Consider the following 18,319-nt stretch of genomic DNA (forward strand, 5'->3'; position numbering starts at 1 on the left):
ATCAACAAAATGAAAAGGGAGCCCACTGTATGGGAGAACACATTTGGCAATGATACATCTGAAAAAGTGTTAATATCCAAAATATATAAAGAACTCCTACAAATCAACACAAGAAAGACAAGCAATCCAATTAAAAATGGGCAAAAGACCTAAATAGACACTTCTCCAAAGTGGACATACAGATGACCATGAGACATGAAAAAATGCTCAAAGTCACTGATCATCAGAGAGATGCAAACTAAAATGACAATGTGGTATCACCTCACTTCTGTCAGAATGGCTAGCATCAACAAATCAACAAATGGCAAGTGCTGGCGAGGATGTGGAGAAAAGGGAACTCTAGTACACTGCTGGTGGGAATGCAGACTGGTGCAGCCATTACGGAAAACAGTATGCAGTTTCCTCAAAATATCAAATATGGAACTGCCATTTGACCCAATGATCACACTTCTAGACATATATGCTAAAAGACCCAGAACACCAATCGGAAAGAATGTATGCACCCCTGTGTTCATAGCAGCACAATGTACAATAGCTAAGATCTGGAAATAGCCCAAGTGCCCATCAGCTGATGAGTGAATAAAAAAAGCTGTGGAACATTTACACCATGGAATACTCTGCAGCATTAAAAAAGAAAAAAAATCTCTTACCCTTTGAGACAGCATGGAGAAACCTAGAGAGTATCATGCTAAGTGAAATAAATCAGTCAGAGAAAGACAAGTATCACATAATCTCACTTGTATGTGGGATCTAATTAACAAAATGAACTGATGAACAGAGCAGATCCAGAGACATGGAATCATGGAACAGAATGCAGACTCTCTGAGGGAAGTTGGGGGAGTATGGGTGTGTGCGAAATGATCAACCAAAGACCTTGTATGCATATATGCATAACCTGTGGACACAGACAATAGGGTGGTGAAGGCCTGGGGCAAGGGGTAGAGGCAGGCTAGAAGAGGTCAATGGGAGAAATTGGGGACATATGTAATACTTTCAATAATAAAGATTTAAAAGAATAATGATAATAAACATATCCTTGGGTGGGGATTAAGAAAAACTGAAGAAAATAAAATAAACCTAAGCATTTTTATTTTTTACTACATTTTTAATTCTCACCCAAGGATATGTTTTTATTGATTATATATATAGAGAGAAACATCAATGAAAGAGAGTATCATTCATTGGTTGCCTCTTATACACACCACTACCAGGATCATACCTGCCACCCAGGCACATTCCCTGAGAAAGAATTGAACAAATAACCTTTTTGGTGTTCAGGATGATGCTCCAACCAACTGAGATACCCACCCAGGGTCTAAGCATTTTTATTAATGAAGCAATTTATGAATTTATGTATTTTTTAAATGAATAAATATGCTTATCACCTACTATTAACATGTGAAAGGTTAGATAATAAAATATGTTAGGCAATTAAAGAATCCAAATTACAAAAGGGGCCCTTGTGGTTTGGCTCAGTGGATAGAGTGTGGGCCTGGGGACTGAATGGTCCTGGATTGAATTTTGGTCAATGGCATGTACCTTCATTGCAGGCTCTTGGCCCTAGTCTGTGACTTGTGGGAAGCAACCTGTCTCTCTCTCTCCCTTTTACTCTTTGTAAAAATCAATGAAAAAAAAATATCCTCGCGTGAGGAATAAAAATAAATAATGATGGAATAAAACACTATATAATCAATTTTCAGGGAAATGTGCAAAAATATCAGTGCAAGTTTAAAAGAGTAATGTATCAGTGCTTGTTGGCCACATGAAGGCAATATTTATAAAATATACAGGATTTAACCTATAGCTTAAAGGATATTTAAGATTAAGATACGTGAAATAGGAAGAGTGCAGTTTATTTGAAATAAGATGAATTCTTTAAACACTGCACCAGAATGGAAAAGTACAAAAAAAAAGAAAGAAAAAAAATTCATTTTAAGCAGATTTCTGTTGAGAAACTTAAAAAAATATCGTCTGAAAGGTAGTTTGAGACTTAGACATTTAACAGACAGAAGGGTGAACAGTATCAAATATTTTATTCAAACAATTCTAATGTTTTCATAGACCAATTTTTAACTAGAGTACAGGATTGATTAAAGATTAAAAAAAAAATACAAGCAAGAAATCCAAATGAACAGTGGGCTAGAGACTTTTTACTCAACAGAATATTTTCTTCAAATGAAATCTGATTTCCAACATGTAAAACAGGAGAAATGACATTGTTTTAGAGCAATAGACTTCCTCAGTCAGGTTGGTATTTATGTAGATAATTAATGGCAATACAACTTTAACCAATGGTATTTCCTAGTATATGAAAAAGTTTTAGTAACATATTAAAGTGTGCTTGTTTGTATTAAATTATAGATATTTCTAAACAGATATTCCAATCAGGGTTTCTGAAACAAGGTCTTCAGGTTGCAACACATTGAGATAAAAGATTATTTAGGTAGCTTTAACAAGACAGGAAAATTGAACAGTCAAAGTTAATATCATTCCCTGTATAAGACCTCTCAGTAACTATCCATCACCCACAGGCAGAATTCCAAACTCCTTGTCAGAGCTGATGAGGCCCTCTGTGATCTGGCATGTCCTTCCTCCCTTCTCCTGCTCTTCTGGGGCCAACCTTCTTCATTTGCCAGCTCTTTCCAGCCAGAGAACTATTTGAGTTCTCCAAATATTTTATCTTTTCTCTTTCTCCAGACATGTAGTACTTAGAATGCCCTCTTTCCATTGGTCAGCAGATCACTGCCAAGCTTAGGACTAGTTCTAGCCTCCCTGCTCTCTGTTCCTACAGTATTTGATATTGTTGATTATTTGCTTAATATTGGTCTTCCCATTGGGTTCATGCTCTGTGAAAAAATACTGTCACCTGACACATGATTGTTGAATGAAAGGATGATAAATTCAGGTGTTGCTGTTTTTCAATAGACTTTATTTTGTTAGATCGGTTTTAGGTTAACAGTAAAATTGAACAAAAAACACAGATTTTTCTGCCCTGACTCCCATGCATAGCCTCTGCTACCATCACATCTACCACCAAAGTGGAACCTTTTTTGAAGTGATGAACCTACCTTGACACATCATAATCACCCAAAGTCCATGGCTCTTGGTGTTGCTTATTCTGTGGTTTTGAACAAATGTATAATGACATCTATTCATTATTATGGTATCATACAGAGTAGTTTCACTGTCCTAAAATTCCTGTGCTCTGCTGTTCATCTCTTCTTCCCCTTAACTTCTGGCTGCCACTGAATTTCTTGTTGTTTCCACAGTACTGTTTTTTTCCAGAATGTGTGCTATAGTTGGAATCATAGTATGTAGCCTGTTCAGAATTGCTTCTTTCACGTAGTAATGTACATGACTTGAGGAATAAGGCTGCTATAAAAACCTATATGCAGGTGTGTGTGTGTGTGTGTGTGTGTGTGTGTATGTTTCATGAATTCAGTTTTAAACAGGATAAGTGAAAAGACACTCAAGTAAAAATATTCAAAAATCTTCTGGACATTTTCAAGTTAGCATTTGTAAGAGAGATAAAAACTAGATATATACATTTGTAGTATTCATCCTTTTTTCAAGTTCTTTAATGAAAACTGTCCATATGCTATTTATTGTACATAGTGCTGGAAATGCAGAGTTCAGAATTACAGAGTTCTTTACTTTAAGGATCTCACAGAATCTTGGGGAAAAAAGAGACATGATACAAAATAAGTATGAGGGAGTTATGATCCACTCCATTGATGGAGCAGAGAAAGCTTCACAAAACTAACAGCACTTGAACTGAACCTTGAAGAAGCACCTGGAGGTTACAGGCAGATGATTTGAGCATAGTCACATACAAATTTATACTTCAGAAAGGTGCAGCATAAGCTGGTGTTGTGGAAATAAACTATAAAGATAGGTTGATCAGCTGGAGAATTGTTTTTATGTCCTGCTAATGAGTTTGAACTTTTTTCGCATATTAGCCCTAATCGCTGAGTGATTGAAGCATAGGTGTGATGTGAATGAAGATTTTAGAAATATAATCTGTTTGCCTGTATGGAGGACAGTACAGAACACATAAATATGACGCCCCAAGAGACTAGGAAAGCCAATGGGACAGTTCACATATAAAGAAGACTGATCTGAGATGTGGAAGTAGTAGTCAAGTGTGAGAGAAAGATTTGGAAAGTATTTAAAAAGTTGAATTCATAGGAAAATTACACCTAGTATTGCTTAGCTTATGCTTATACCTCTTTTTAAAAGTTCATTAAGATCTATTTGGTTTATGAAAATAATGGTACTACAAAGAAAGTGTAAATAGATTTACTACTGATTTTGTGTAACAAGGAAAACTTTTAGAATTAATTTTCTATATTCCCTAACCAGAGTCCTCAAAAAATGCTGTTTCAAAAAAATGTTATTTTTCTTTTTTAATGTACATTTGATAGGACTAGGTTTCTGTTTTATAGTTTTTAGATGTCAAATATAAGGAGACATGCATTTCTGCAAAAAAAAAAAAAAATGAGACTTAAAAGAATCAAAGGGCTATTGAATAGTTTTGTAGCACAATGTCCTAATGATTAACATGTGATATGTAATCAAAGGTTGGGATAGATCTAGAATAAAAGTAAATAAATTTCTCAAGCACTTCTCAGATGATCAATATTGGTGTATTCTCTTGGAACATGAGGATGTACAGAAGTGGTTAAATCTACAAGCATTAACTAATTAATTGTCTTTAATTAGCAATTTTGTTTTTCCACATGAGTAACTTTGTTGGAAAGTTATTGCCTTTTGTAACTGCAGGGTAACAATTCGGTACTAAGATCCTTTAAGAATAAGTTGAGATATGGAGGTAATCGATGTAATTATGATTAGAAATTAAGACAACAGCCAGGTGATTTACTATGGTAGCATAGATAACCTGAAAGCAGGCAGAAATAAACTGAGAGAACAGTTCAGATACTGTTGTTGCCATCATGGTTGTTGCTTATTGCCAGAATCATTGTGTGTGTGGGCCCGCGCATGCGTGTATATGCAAATGTGTTCTTTTTCTCTTTTCATTTCAGCTATGACAGTGATAGCTGGTGCCCACCATTACCAGTACAAACATACTTGCATCAAGGCATGGAAGATGAACTGGAAGAAGACGATGACCGTGTCCCGACACCTCCTGTCCGAGGAGTGGCTTCGTCTCCTGCTATTTCCTTCGGGCAGCAATCCACCGCAACCCTCACTCCATCCCCACGGGAAGAGATGCAACCCATGCTGCAAGCTCACCTGGACGAGCTGACACGGGCCTATCAGTTTGACATAGCAAAGCAAGCATGGTAAATATCATCAGCAGGTCAGGGGGACCTGGCTTTCAAAACATGGAGAGAGGAAATGTGATTTCCTATTAAATTCACAAGAGGTTTTCATGGAACTATACTGCTGAGGCTAGAAATGCTTTTGTACAACTTTTCAATCATTTAGATTAGGAAATTGACTGAGGAAACATTAAATAATTTGACCAAAGTTTCATAACTAGTTAGAATGAATCGGAGCAAGAAGTTAGATCTGTTCAATTTCAGGTGAAGGTGCTTTTGGCTACACCAGAGTCTTTTCTAATTTATAATTTAAATTTCATTAGCTTATCCTTAAACTCACTTCCAATACTCCTTTCTAGATTATTTAAGGTGCCTATAATTAATTCTGTATGTGGTTGTGAATATATAAATGTAAGCTTCTGCAAATCACATATGGTCAGTGTCAGTTATTTAAGACCTTCTTTGGGGTGAATTAAAAGAGACAGGAAAAATTACAATATTAGTAACAGTAAGTGAATTAAAAAAAAAAAAACACAGAATAATTACAACTCCAAAATTGTTTTCTTTCTAATAAATCTATAAACTTGCATAAGGTATAAATGGAAATCTACTTAGATGCCCTGTGAAAATATGACAGGAATACAAGTGGACCAATCCTCATTATTTTGTGCAGTTATTGTTCTCATTTGCCCTCTCTTCTCAGCTTTTAAAATGATATCTTAATAATATACCTTCGATTATCTTCTGTTAATTTATACCATGTGCTTGAAATTAGAGTAAATTTTTATGACAGATCATTTGCTTCTTTTTCCTAGTCCTGGCTACCGAAATAAGTTGATAAAAGGATAAATCTTATTCACAGTATTAATGAACTTTTTTTTAAATACAACTAAATACACAAAGATACCCTAAAACCAGGAATATCACTTAAAGCTTATTACAAACATAAGGTCTTTTCTTAGAAATAGAGGTTCTTGAACTTTCACAATTACCAGATTTTTTTCAAAATTTAAAACAATCTACTTTTAAACAGTGGTATAGTACATCAGACTGCTTTATAAAATAACACTTTTTCAGGTGAAGCCGGAAAATTTCCTTCAAGTGAACTTATGAAGCTGTGCAGTTTAGTTACTTAGCACAGATTCCAGCTCAGGGTTCTCAAATATGACTAAATTTGAGAATCACCTGGACAGCCTTAAACTGTGTTGATACCCAGGCCCTGCTCGGAGAGTCTAAGGGCTTGGTGTGGTATTTGGCTGAGGGTAGCCAGGTTGGGGCCACCACCACTCATGAGCTGTGTGACACTGTGCTTCAGTTCACTAGAAACCCCACAAAACTCACAGGTAGCTGTTACACTCAGTTCAGTGAATTATTGTGAAAAGATACAGATTAAAGTCAGCCAGGAAAAGAGATGCATGGGCAGAATCCAGACAGTTCCAAAGACACACTCCCAGTTGTCCTCTCCCAGCGGCCCTGGGAATGTTGCCCACCAGGGAAGCTCACCTGAGCCCTGAGGTTCAGAGTCTTTATCGGGGCTGTCACACAGACATGGTGGACTACCTGCATGGCTGACCTCGATCTCCAGCCCTTCCAGAAGGCAAGCTGATACCTTGTGACTCAAGGGTCCCACCATAAGTCTCAATGCTAGACCTTCTGGAGGAGCTGAAGGCCTCCAAAAACACACACAACAACAACCAAAGACATTTTTATCAGACAGAACATTCTAGAGCTTAGAGATTACCTTCCTGGAACACAGGGCAAAGGCCTGGCGTCTCCTTAGGCAAGGAAAAGCTTATTACTATGCATCATAGCTTTGTAGGAATTAAATGAGTTTGCACTTGGATGGTTCTGGTAAAGAAACTAGCTTTATGACAGCCGATATTATTCAAATGGGCTTGGGTTTCCACCTGAATTGTTCACTGCTATCTTCTACACTTAGAGGAGGGCCCACTTAGTGCATGCTCCACAGACATTTCCTAAATGAGTTCACCTCACCTCCAAGTGCCCATAGAGCAGACCCTGCTTTCCCAGTACGTTTCTCTTCTGTCCAGCAATCCCAGAATGTCCTTGCTGACTCCCATGCAGGGATATGAGACACAAGGACATAAGACCTTGCCCTTCTGGAATGGAAATGCCTCTCGTCTGGGCTGCACATCAACATCACAGGAAAAACATGTACAAAATAGTCACTCCCAGGCTTAAACTCCAGGGATTCTGTTCACATTGACCCTGAACTGCTCAGCATAGTGCCTGCCACGAGGAGATATTTATAACGTGTGTACCCTCTTTCTGCATTTCAGTATATCTCCGAATTCTGCCAAACTCAAAGTACAATTTCATCCCTTAATGAGCTCTGGCCCATCAAGAGGTGTCAGCAGTGATGTAGGACGAGTGTGTTGGACTGTCTGGTCCTCCCCAGGAGCCAAGTGTCCACCCTTAAGGAGAAGGAATTGTGCATATAAATGGCATCTTATATGCACTTGCTCCTGACTGGGCTCACTTCTTCCTTGATTCACAAACAGGATTTGAGGCCACACTTCCAGGAAGGTGTAATCATCCACACTCAAGGCTTATTGTAGAAATAGTTAGGGAACCACCTGACTTTTCAAAGAAGGCTTTGTTATGAATTTCAAACAACAATGTGGGACCTCACAGTCCTGGTCTGTTAAATTAAAGATGTGGGCCTCATGATATACAGGTGGCTACCAGAGCTAACATATTAGGTTTGCTTTTTAAACTGAAAGATCTAGATTCTAGAATCTTGTTAACATTGGAGTTGGCTACAAATTTAAGAATGCAGTTTCAAAAGGAATAGTAAGCAATGAAATATTTCCCTCAAAATGCAAATATTAAATAAAATGATCTTACATCTTTAAATAAAAAAACTAACAGCAAAAATGCATAGCACTTGTTTTATATCTCTTTATATAGCAGATATCTTTTAAATACTTTATATAAAAAAAGACAATGTGTCCAAGCATGCAGTATATTCACTCTTTAATGACAATAACAAATGCAGTGTAATTTCATTTAGCATTTCATGGTTTACAGGGGTAGGGAACCCTTTTCCTGACAAGAGCCATTTGGAATTTTATAATGCCATTAGCGGGCCATACAAAATTATCAACTTAAAAATTAGCCTACTATATTTGGTCAATCATTTAATTAACTCACCCCTAATGCTTTGGCAGGGCCAGACCCAATGATTTCAAGGGCTTTGTACAACCCAATGGGCTGGACATTCCCCACCCCTGATTTAGAAGAAACTCTTAAATACTCAAAAAGTAAACCAATTGGACCCCAGCATCCAGCTCTACATTTTACCAACCACGTGATTTGAAAAAATCATTTAACTGGACTTCACTTTAATAATGTTGAAAAGAGCATTCTATCTGCTTCACAAGGTTGAGATGAAAGGTATTCATTCATTCAAAGGGTTTACTTACTGAGCACACCTGAGGGCCTAAACTCAGTGCTGAGAGGAGTCTCTTCTGCTTTCAGGTGCTTAGACTTCGGTGGGTGGGGCCGATGTACCAATAAGTAGCTAGAACACAAGGTGGTCATTCCTCCTCTAAACTGGTTTAAAGTGAAAACACCTGTCAGCCTTATTCAGGGATGGTGCAGGAAGAAAGTCTGTAGGGCAGGGACTGTGCTCAGGGTTGGGGACAGGGGCGTTGGTATTAGGCCTTTATGTGACATCTCTTCTTCCTAAGGGCTAGCAGGTCACATAGGTTACACAGGTTGAGGAGAACTCCGACACTAAGCTGGGAACAAAATTATCATATTCTTTTTGGACCAAAATACAGTCAACTTTATTTTTTTAAGATATATTTTTATTGATTTCAGAGAGGAAGAGAGAGAGAGAAACATCAATGATGAGAGGGAATCATTGATTGGCTGCCTTCTGCACGCCCCCTACTGGGGACCAAGCCCGCAACCTGGGCATGTGCCCTTGCCTGGAATCGAACCTGGAACCCTTGAGTCTGAAGGCTGATGCTCTATCCACTGAGCTGAACCTAGAGCTACAGTCATCTTTAAATAGTTTTTTGTGACAAATATGCCTATTCTCCTTTGGAAGATTTTTTATACTAAATAGTGCTGAATCTGTATTCTTTTTCTCTGAGGATCATCCTATAAATACCAATTGAAGGGTATTAAAATCTAAATTGTTGTTGTTGTGTTGGCAAGTTACGTATATGTAGCCCATTGCCTCCGCTGAAATGTAAGAAAGGAGTGTGAGCTTCAAAATTAGTCAAAGGAAAACAAGAAGAGAAAATTAGTTACCATAGCATGCTGTTTAATTTTAATTATAATTTTGTGAAATGCTAACAAATTTATTTCATCCCCATTTAAATTCTAGGCACATTCAAAGCAATAATCAACCTCCACAGCCCCCGGTTCCACCATTAGGTTACATGTCCGGAGCCTTGATTTCTGATTTGGAAACAGATGTTCCAGATGATGATGCTGATGATGAGGAGGAGGCTTTAGAAATCCCCAGGCCCTTGAGAGTGCTAGAGCAGACGCCCGGATCCAGTATGGACAATCTGGATAGCTCTGTGACAGGTAACAGAACGAATTTATTAGGAATAACTGATCTATTTGTAATATTAAATGCATCAAAAATCAAATTCTTTTTATGTAAGATTTATTCCACTCCATTTATCTCAGTAACATTTTAAATAGGCCAATATTAAACACAGAACTCAAAAAGGATTTGAAAGTATTTTTGCTTTGCTGCAAAAATGATAAGAAAATTTCATGAATTTTAAAAAGCTTTAAATACATGAAAGAAAACTCAATTATACCCAGGGTTTTCATGAAAAGTTCACTCTACTGGAGAACCAAGTCTTTTATATAAAAACCTTGACTTTTGGAAATGATATATTTTATGTAACAGGAACGACATGCAAAGTGAATGCAATCTTAATATGATTTTTGATATTTTACTCTGTAAAATCATTCATTGATGAAAAAAAGCAAGTGTTCAGAATAAGTATTTCTAAGGTTGCAGGGGTATTATTTTTAGAGTGAAGAAACTGTATAGAGAGATAAACCACACATTTATGCATTTCATATTGTTGGATCCAATAACTGCTTCTCTCCTAAGAAATGAATTGCTGTTTACTCCTCTGGCTTCCTCTTGCCTTGTTCACCGAGGGGAAGGCTGCAGGTGGTACTCTAGTAGGATGCTCTCAGTGCTGAAGCCTATTTCTGAGGATTAAAATTTATCAAATTTCGTCAGAAAAAATTAAATTCTAATATATGCACAATGAATATGGAGAAAAGTAAAAACATCTTTCTATTCAAGTAGGTACCATTTTTTACACACACACACTCACACACGTCTCTTGCATGAATATAAAGATGTAACTGCTAAAAATGTAAGTTTGTCTTTGCATGTCATTGGGTCTTCTCAAGCAATCACACAGGCATGTACAGTGGGGCCTTGACTTACGAGTGTCCCGACTAACGTGTTTGTTGAGATACCAGCTGTCTCTTGGCCGATTTTTTGCATTGAGTTGATAGAGTAATTTGAGTTAACAAGCTCCTTAACGAGCTCGGTTTCAGAACGAATTAAACTCTTAAGTCAAGGCCCCACTGTATATGCACATGGTAATGACCCTCAGGTAAATGTATGTAAGAACCAAAAATTATAGCCAAAGCCGGTTTGGCTCAGTGGATAGAGCGTCGGCCTGCGGACTGAGGGGTCCCAGGTTCGATTCCGGTCGGGGGCATGTACCTGGGTTGCGGGCATATCCCCAGTGGGAGATGTGCAGGAGGCAGCTGATCGATGTTTCTCTCTCATCGATGTTTCTAACTCTCTCTCTCCCTTCCTCTCTGTAAAAAATCAATAAAATATTTTAAAAAAAAAAAAAAAAAAAAAAAAAAAAAAAAAAAAAAAAAAGAACCAAAAATTATAGAAATCAGCATGCTAGTGAATATTATTCTAACATTTTTATGTTTCCTTCAAACACATGGCTAGTTTAAGGGTGCTAAATTATGTGGGTAATATGTTTTTAGTAGAGGATACTGATCTTACCAAAAATTACTGTGAGTTCTAAATTTGTGTGTGGTGTGAGCAAATTAGTCATTACTTTCACCTGAATTCTCTGTTAGAGATTTTCATTTTCATGAAATTAATGACCATTTTTACTAAATAGAAATAACAGTGATATTTCCTTCCCTGAAATTTTAAAGTCAATCAAAATGATATTCCAATTATACCATAGAGGTGGGCTTCTAAGCCTGTACATAAAATTATTCAGCCCTAACTGGTTTGGCTAAGTGGATAGAGTGTCGGCCTGAGGACTGAAGGGTCCCAGGTTCGATTCCGGTCAAGGGCATGTACCTTGGTTGCAGGCACATCCCCAGTAGGAGGTGTGCAGGAGGCAGCTGATCGATGTTTCTCTCTCATCGATGTTTCTAACTCTCTATCCCTCTCCCTTCCTCTCTGTAAAAAATCAATAAAAATATATATTTAAAATTATTCAGGATTGTGGATATATTATATTCCAACATCCACTATGTTAAAGAATACCAGCAGTTAACAAGATATAGAGCCCATATTTATAAATAAATAAGTATATTAATTTCAAATATTTTCATAGCAACTAAGACATTTCTGAGGAATTTCTTAAATTTTGACATAAAGTTTCATAAATGGAAAAGCAAAGAAAAATGGAAAATGTCAGTAGTTCCATATTTCATGAACTCGGTGTCTTAGTCTGGTCAGGCTGCTATAACGAAATACCATAGACTGATTGGCTTAAACAGCAAACATTAATTTCTCACCATTCTGGAGGCTGGAAAGTCCAAGATCAAAGTGACAGCAGATTTAGCTCCTAGTGAGAACTCTCTTCATGATTCGCAGACCGCTCTCTTCTCTCTGTACCCTCACATGGCAGTTAGAGAGAGAGCATGCTCTCTGGTCTCTTTTTAAGGTCACTAATCCCATCAGGAGGACCTCACACTCGTGACTTCCTCTAACCCTAATTACCTCCAAAGGCCTCTCCTCCAAGTGCCATCACATTAAGGGTTAGGGCCTGACCATACACATTTTAGGGGGATACCAACATTCAGTCTGTAAAATTCAGTAATGGAAAAATGTATTTGCCAAATTATTATATCATTTAGAAATTCTCACAGCAAACACTTACTAAATGCCTAATTCTTCCAACCACTCAGCTAAGAATTGAGATTTAATAATGATATAATAATAATAACAACTTGCACATATATAACCCTTAGTAAGTGAAAGGCACTTTTCTAAGCAGTGGCCTGTGTTTTTGTGTGGGCCTTAGTGAGCTAACAATATGTCTTACATTTTTAAATGGTTATACAAAAATAAGAGCCCTAACCTGTTTGGCTCAGTGGATAGAGCGTCGGCCTGCGGACTGAAGGGTCCCAGGTTCGATTCCAGTCAAGGGCATGTACCTTGGCTGTGGGCACATCCCCAGTGGGGGTTGTGCAGGAGGCAGCCGATTGATGTTTCTCTCTCATCGATGTTCCTAACTCTCTATCCCTCTCCCTTCCTCTCTGTAAAAAAATCAATAAATTATATTTTAAAAAAAAGAAAATAAGAAACAATCAACAACAAAGACTATATGGCAGAGAAGGCAAAACCTAAAATATTTAGTGCCTGTTACTTTATATAAAAAGTTTGCTGACCCTTGTTCTAAACTTTTAATATATATTAACTCATTTAATCATCACTTTATTTTTTTATTTTCAGAATTGATAAACTACATACATATATTTATTGAATTTATTGAGGCTACAACAGTTAATAATATAGGCTTCAGGTGTACAATTCTATGATACATCATCTGCATACTGTATTGAGAGTTCACTACCAAAGTCTAGTCTCCTTCCATCACCATTTAGCCTCCTTTTACCCTCTTTGACTTGTCCTCAAACTCCCTTCCCTGTTTATTCTCTTTTTATAGTAAAGGAATTGAGTCACAGATGGGTTTAATGTCCTTTTCAATGTCACACACTTGGTAAGTTGTAGAAGAAGATTCAAAATCTGTCAGTCTTATGCTAAAGATAAGTTATCATAATCCCTGCTCTGGAAATGCCCAACTTTTTCTAATGTCTGGCTGTAGCATATTTAAGAGGAAAATTATTTTCCAGTCTATTACTTAACCTCTCTCTCTCTCTCTCTCTCTCTCTCTCTCTCTCTCTCTCCTATCTCCTCCTCCCTCTCTTCTCTCTCTGAAAAACATTAGTTCTTACCTTTATACACTAAATCAAGATCAAAAATAGTAACTTTTAGAAAAAAACTTATTTTTCTCATATTTATTTCTATATTCAAGAATAGTTACTCATTCTAACAAAATTCAACTCTATGAGCACTCTTTTGAAGAAATCACATTTTTACAATTTTAATTTATACTTAGAGTTTAAACCTGTTTGGTTGTGGAAAGTATAAAGATGTGTTGATCACAGTGCAGCGCACTCTGGGGCTGGAAAGTGAGCGTGCAGGACTGTGTTAGTCTTCAGGAATATGCTTGAAATATTTCTTCGTAAACGCCAAACCCACATTTGGGTAACAGGATGGGAAGCCTTCACTACTTCTTTCTGTAACGTTTATGGTGGGAGTCCAGTGTAAGTGTTTCCTGAATTTAATGGCTCCACCACAGGCAAAAAGAAACAGAAGGCAATGGGAGAGGAGGCAGGAGGAAAATGTCCTAAACCTGGAGCCAAGATCGGAACTGCCACGTTGATCACAGAAAGTAGCACTGAGAACGAGTGCTGGGAAGGGAAACGGGGAAAAAAAGTTTCCTTCTCTGCTGGACCCCACAGAAATACCGCAGCTGAAAGGAAATTGTGACTCTAGATTTTCTGTATTTTATGTCTTTTGAGGTTTTACTTGAACTCCCAAACCAGATAATTTTGAAATCAATAAAACCTGGCAGCCTCAACATCTTATTGGACCACACGGCTTTTAGAAAATTGGCCACTTAAATGTGTGACCTGGCTCCTTGCTTTTGTTGCAAAAAATGTAAGAAAAATATTTCAATATTAGGGACATTTCAGAAATATTGCTAACAATAATTGTTGTTTTCTTAGACTACTTCCACAGCTTTGCTGTAATATAAAAGAAATTAAATATAAACTTCAAAATGTAACAGATAAAAGGGGAACATCATCTATTCAATTTTTATCTGAATGGAACAAGTTAGCAGGTGTGAAATGTCCAAAGGAAGATATTTTATAATTACTTATTTTACTTTCTGTATGTATTACAGATATTTTTCTCTCTGAGAAATGTAGGTGGAATTGTTGCATGTTCAATTTTTTTTTTTTTGAGTGGAAGAGGGACCTCTAGAGATTATACATGTTTTCCTACATCTTGGTAGAGATCAATATTTGGATTCATTTGTCCAAAGACAATTATAACTGAAGATTTTATTTAATAGACTAGATGCCTGGTGCACAAATTTGTGCACAAGTGGGATCTGGCTGGCCCGTCCAGATGGGGGCCAATTGGTCTGTGCCAGTGGGGGGGAGGGGCCACGGGCAGTTGGCCAGCTGGCCCTGCCCCCAATCGGGGTGTTGGGGGCCAATTGGTGGCCAGGCCGGGGCAAGGGGGCTGATCAGGCTCCAGATCAGGCTGGTTGACTGCCGCAGTTCACGTCATAGCCATCGGTTTTTCTGGTTATTTTGGTTGTTCTGGTCGTCTGCCATTCTGGGCACTGGGCTTTTATACATAGAGATAGTTAGACAGATTGTACTTAATAGGAAGTTTTTCTGGATTAAATATTGACTGAAAAAAATGGAAGATAGCCAGTTTTTGTATCTCATAAAAATGGTAATGCAACAATTAGCAGGGTGATATTATAAAGCACAGACTACTCTAGCATATTGGGTCTAAGGATAAGCATTTATCAGCAAGCAAGGATTTAGCATAAAACGACATGTAAATGAATTGATGACTGATCATAAATTAATTTTAGTGCTGAGCTGTAATAGAGACACAGCAAGATACCACTTTATCATGGTATTTTACTGCTCAGTGGCATTTGAGCAACAACTTAATGTCCTGTATGCCGTTCTTTAACAGCTGGAGTAAATATGAGGGGTTATTTTCTGTTTTTTGTTTCTTTTTTACCTTTCAGCAATTTTGAACCTGAGGTATTTGGAAAGATTGACAATGTAAACACAGATAAATTTGGCTATGTGGCATAAATTATTTTTCATTAAAGTTTAAATATGTATTATGTTTGGGGCTATAACATGTCAAGTTGCTATGGATTGGTTGTAATTTGTAAACATTCTCCACCTGAGTTGTTTCACTTAGAATCATCTTAATTTTTATATTTACATTAACATTTATAAAGAAAACCAATTATGCTTGCTTTCTAATTCATGAATCAATGTTTTTATTCTCTTCCAATAGTTGTCTTTTTTTTTTTTTTTTTTTTTTTTTTTGCTAGTTCATATAAATCTTCAGGCCATTTTTGATGTTTAAATCTAAAGAATGGAAAGAATGGTAACCACAGGGAGGTGAAATTGCCCACCATGGCCAAATCCCTGTGGCTCACATCTCTTCAATTCTGAAATTATCTACTTCATTTCTTTGCTCTTACAGAAAATAAGAAGGAAAGAATAGTTGGTGTTCTTTCTATTTTCACAAACACTCAAACCCATGTCTTCCATGCTACTCTCTCTTCCCAAGGAAGGGAACAAAGTCAGGGAAAACTTCATGAGTAACTGGAATTTCTGAGCATGTGGCAAGGAGTATTAACATTGAGATAAATTCAGAGCAAGAACACAGAGGCAGGAAAGTAGTTGCTTTGTTTAGGGTTTGGCAAATTTGTACATGGAAATCCTCATATAGAGAGACTCACTGTCATGGGGAGATGAACAGGGGTTTATTGAAAAAGACAAACTAAAATTTCTGTTAAGAGATCTCAGAAGGTGGCATTTTTTAGTGACACTGCTCTGGTGAAGGATTTTTCCTAAGTTTTACATGTTCAGAGACTAAATTTGTCAAAATGCTAAAACTTTGGAGTAGAACCACACAGCAAGCCAACTTGAACAACAAAAAACACCAACCAACCAACCAACAAAAACAGACCCAACTATAGTGGAGAAAGAAAAATTTTAAAAAAGAGGGGAGAGGGCTTTGTACATTAAGATGAGTGAGTATGGATAGAAAAGTCAGAAGGAAATGTAAATTGCTACTTAATGTAACATTGTTGTCTTAATTTGAATAAGATACTGGTAAATATCAATATTCAAGTTATCAAATCATAGTCAAGATATATATATATTAGGAGTCCAATGCACAAATTCATTCACCTTAAAACGAACTGTGGACTGTGAGGCTGCAGAGGGCATAGGAGCAGGTCTCAGACCACCCTCTGCACCCCCGCCTGGCCCCTCCCGCTACAGCCCCTAGTCCCCTGTCTGCCAGCAGCCCCAATCCCGCTGCCACCGCTCCCACATGCTGCTGGGCACCAGCCTGTTGGGGTCCAGCCCCAGCAGGTCCAGGGGTTCCCAAAGGTGTGGACGGAGTCAGCAAAGAAGGAATGACACGAAGGCAGTGTTCAGTTGACCAGCATGGTTGGGTTCTCTCGCCTGATTCTACCCAGGATCTCCAGCCAGGTTCTGAATTTTATTGTCTTGTTACATCTGTATTTATACCAGTTGATTTTAATCCTGTCAATTTCTATTCCAAAGGTTAGGGCATTTCTTATCTCCATTCCAGGGAGTAAAGATTATGTAGCTTAAGAGTGATTGTTCGTAGTTAAAGTGATTAACTACCCACCTGGCATTTAGTTAAGGGGTTTTATTCCCTCCCTAACTTCAGGGAAAAATCCCTACTTAGGGAAACAACCTTTCTTGGAGAGGTGACCTTGGTTAAAACACATAGCGCCAAGAAGGTGAGCAAACATATTAAGAACAGTATGCCATATACGCCAGGTCCCTTGAAACATATGCTGTGCAGATGTTTCTTCCCTGCAGCGACTGTGTCAAGCAGCAAGGATGGACCAGCTTCCGGCACCAGCCCCATTTGCACCCACTGACAGCGCAGAGTGATTGAGTCCACCACCAGCAGCGGGTCCAGCGGGGCTGGCACCGTCAGCAAGTGTGAGTGGTGGCTGCTGCCCTGATCACCCCTCAGGAGCAGGGGGAGGGTAGAGAAGCCCTGAGGGAGGGCTGGCAGCCACCATGTGCACCCACTGATGGCACCCAGCAATTGGGGCCAATGCTGGGTGCCGGCAGGGGTGCAAGTGGGGCTGGCACCGGCAGCAGGTGTGAACACTGGGCAGAACCGCAGTGCACAAGAGCAAAGAATCTTCAGTAACCACCAGAGGCTTGCCCCAATGACAGCAACAGTGCCCTACCTTGGTCTGGCATCCGTGCTCACCTGCTCCACCATCTTGCCACAGCTGACACCTGCCATGTTCAGTACTCTGCCACCTGCTGCCAACACCCGCCATGTTCTGCATGTGCCCCCTGGTACTCAGTGCACATCATGATAACTGGTTGTTCTACAATTTGGTCTATTTACATATTAGCCTATGATTATATAGGACAGTGATGGTGAACCTTTTGAGCTCGGCGTGTCAGCATTTTGAAAAACCCTAACTTAACTCTAGTTCCGTGTCACATATAGAATTTTTTTTTATATTTGCAACCATAGTAAAACAAAGACATATTTTTTAATATTTTTTATATTTATTTTATATATTTAAATGCCATTTAACAAAGAAAAATCAACCAAAACAATGAGTTCGCGTGTCACCTCTGACACGTGTGTCATAGCTTCACCATCACTGATATAGGATGTTTTTTCGTCTTTTAGGTAATTACAACACTGCTTTTTCCATTGTCCAAGTAATTGACAAGAGTTGACTACATTGTATTTCTTATTTAATGTTTTCTAGTAGTTCTTATAAGCACATTCTTTCTGTAACTAAAATAAGGTAATTGCTAGGAAATTACACATGGAATAGAATCAGAAATAGAATTTATGGTGAATAATGAAAATCTTGAAGATATTTAATTTAATATTCTTG

General features: G+C 38.0%; 1 protein-coding gene across 11 annotated transcripts in view; it reads left to right on the plus strand.

Annotated features, from left to right (window-relative positions):
* ROBO2 (roundabout guidance receptor 2) overlaps nucleotides 1-18,319 on the plus strand; it is a 1,562,785-nt gene that overhangs the window by 1,521,110 nt on the left and 23,356 nt on the right. For all 11 annotated transcript variants that reach the window (XM_036349426.1, XM_036349422.1, XM_036349425.1 and 8 more), the window contains 2 exons: nucleotides 5,046-5,306; nucleotides 9,646-9,851. In XM_036349426.1, coding sequence (XP_036205319.1) covers nucleotides 5,046-5,306; nucleotides 9,646-9,851 — 467 coding nt within the window. The remainder of the gene's footprint in view (nucleotides 1-5,045; nucleotides 5,307-9,645; nucleotides 9,852-18,319) is intronic.

This window comes from Myotis myotis, unplaced genomic scaffold, assembly GCF_014108235.1.
Source record: "Myotis myotis isolate mMyoMyo1 unplaced genomic scaffold, mMyoMyo1.p scaffold_m19_p_2, whole genome shotgun sequence".
Lineage (NCBI taxonomy): Eukaryota > Metazoa > Chordata > Mammalia > Chiroptera > Vespertilionidae > Myotis > Myotis myotis.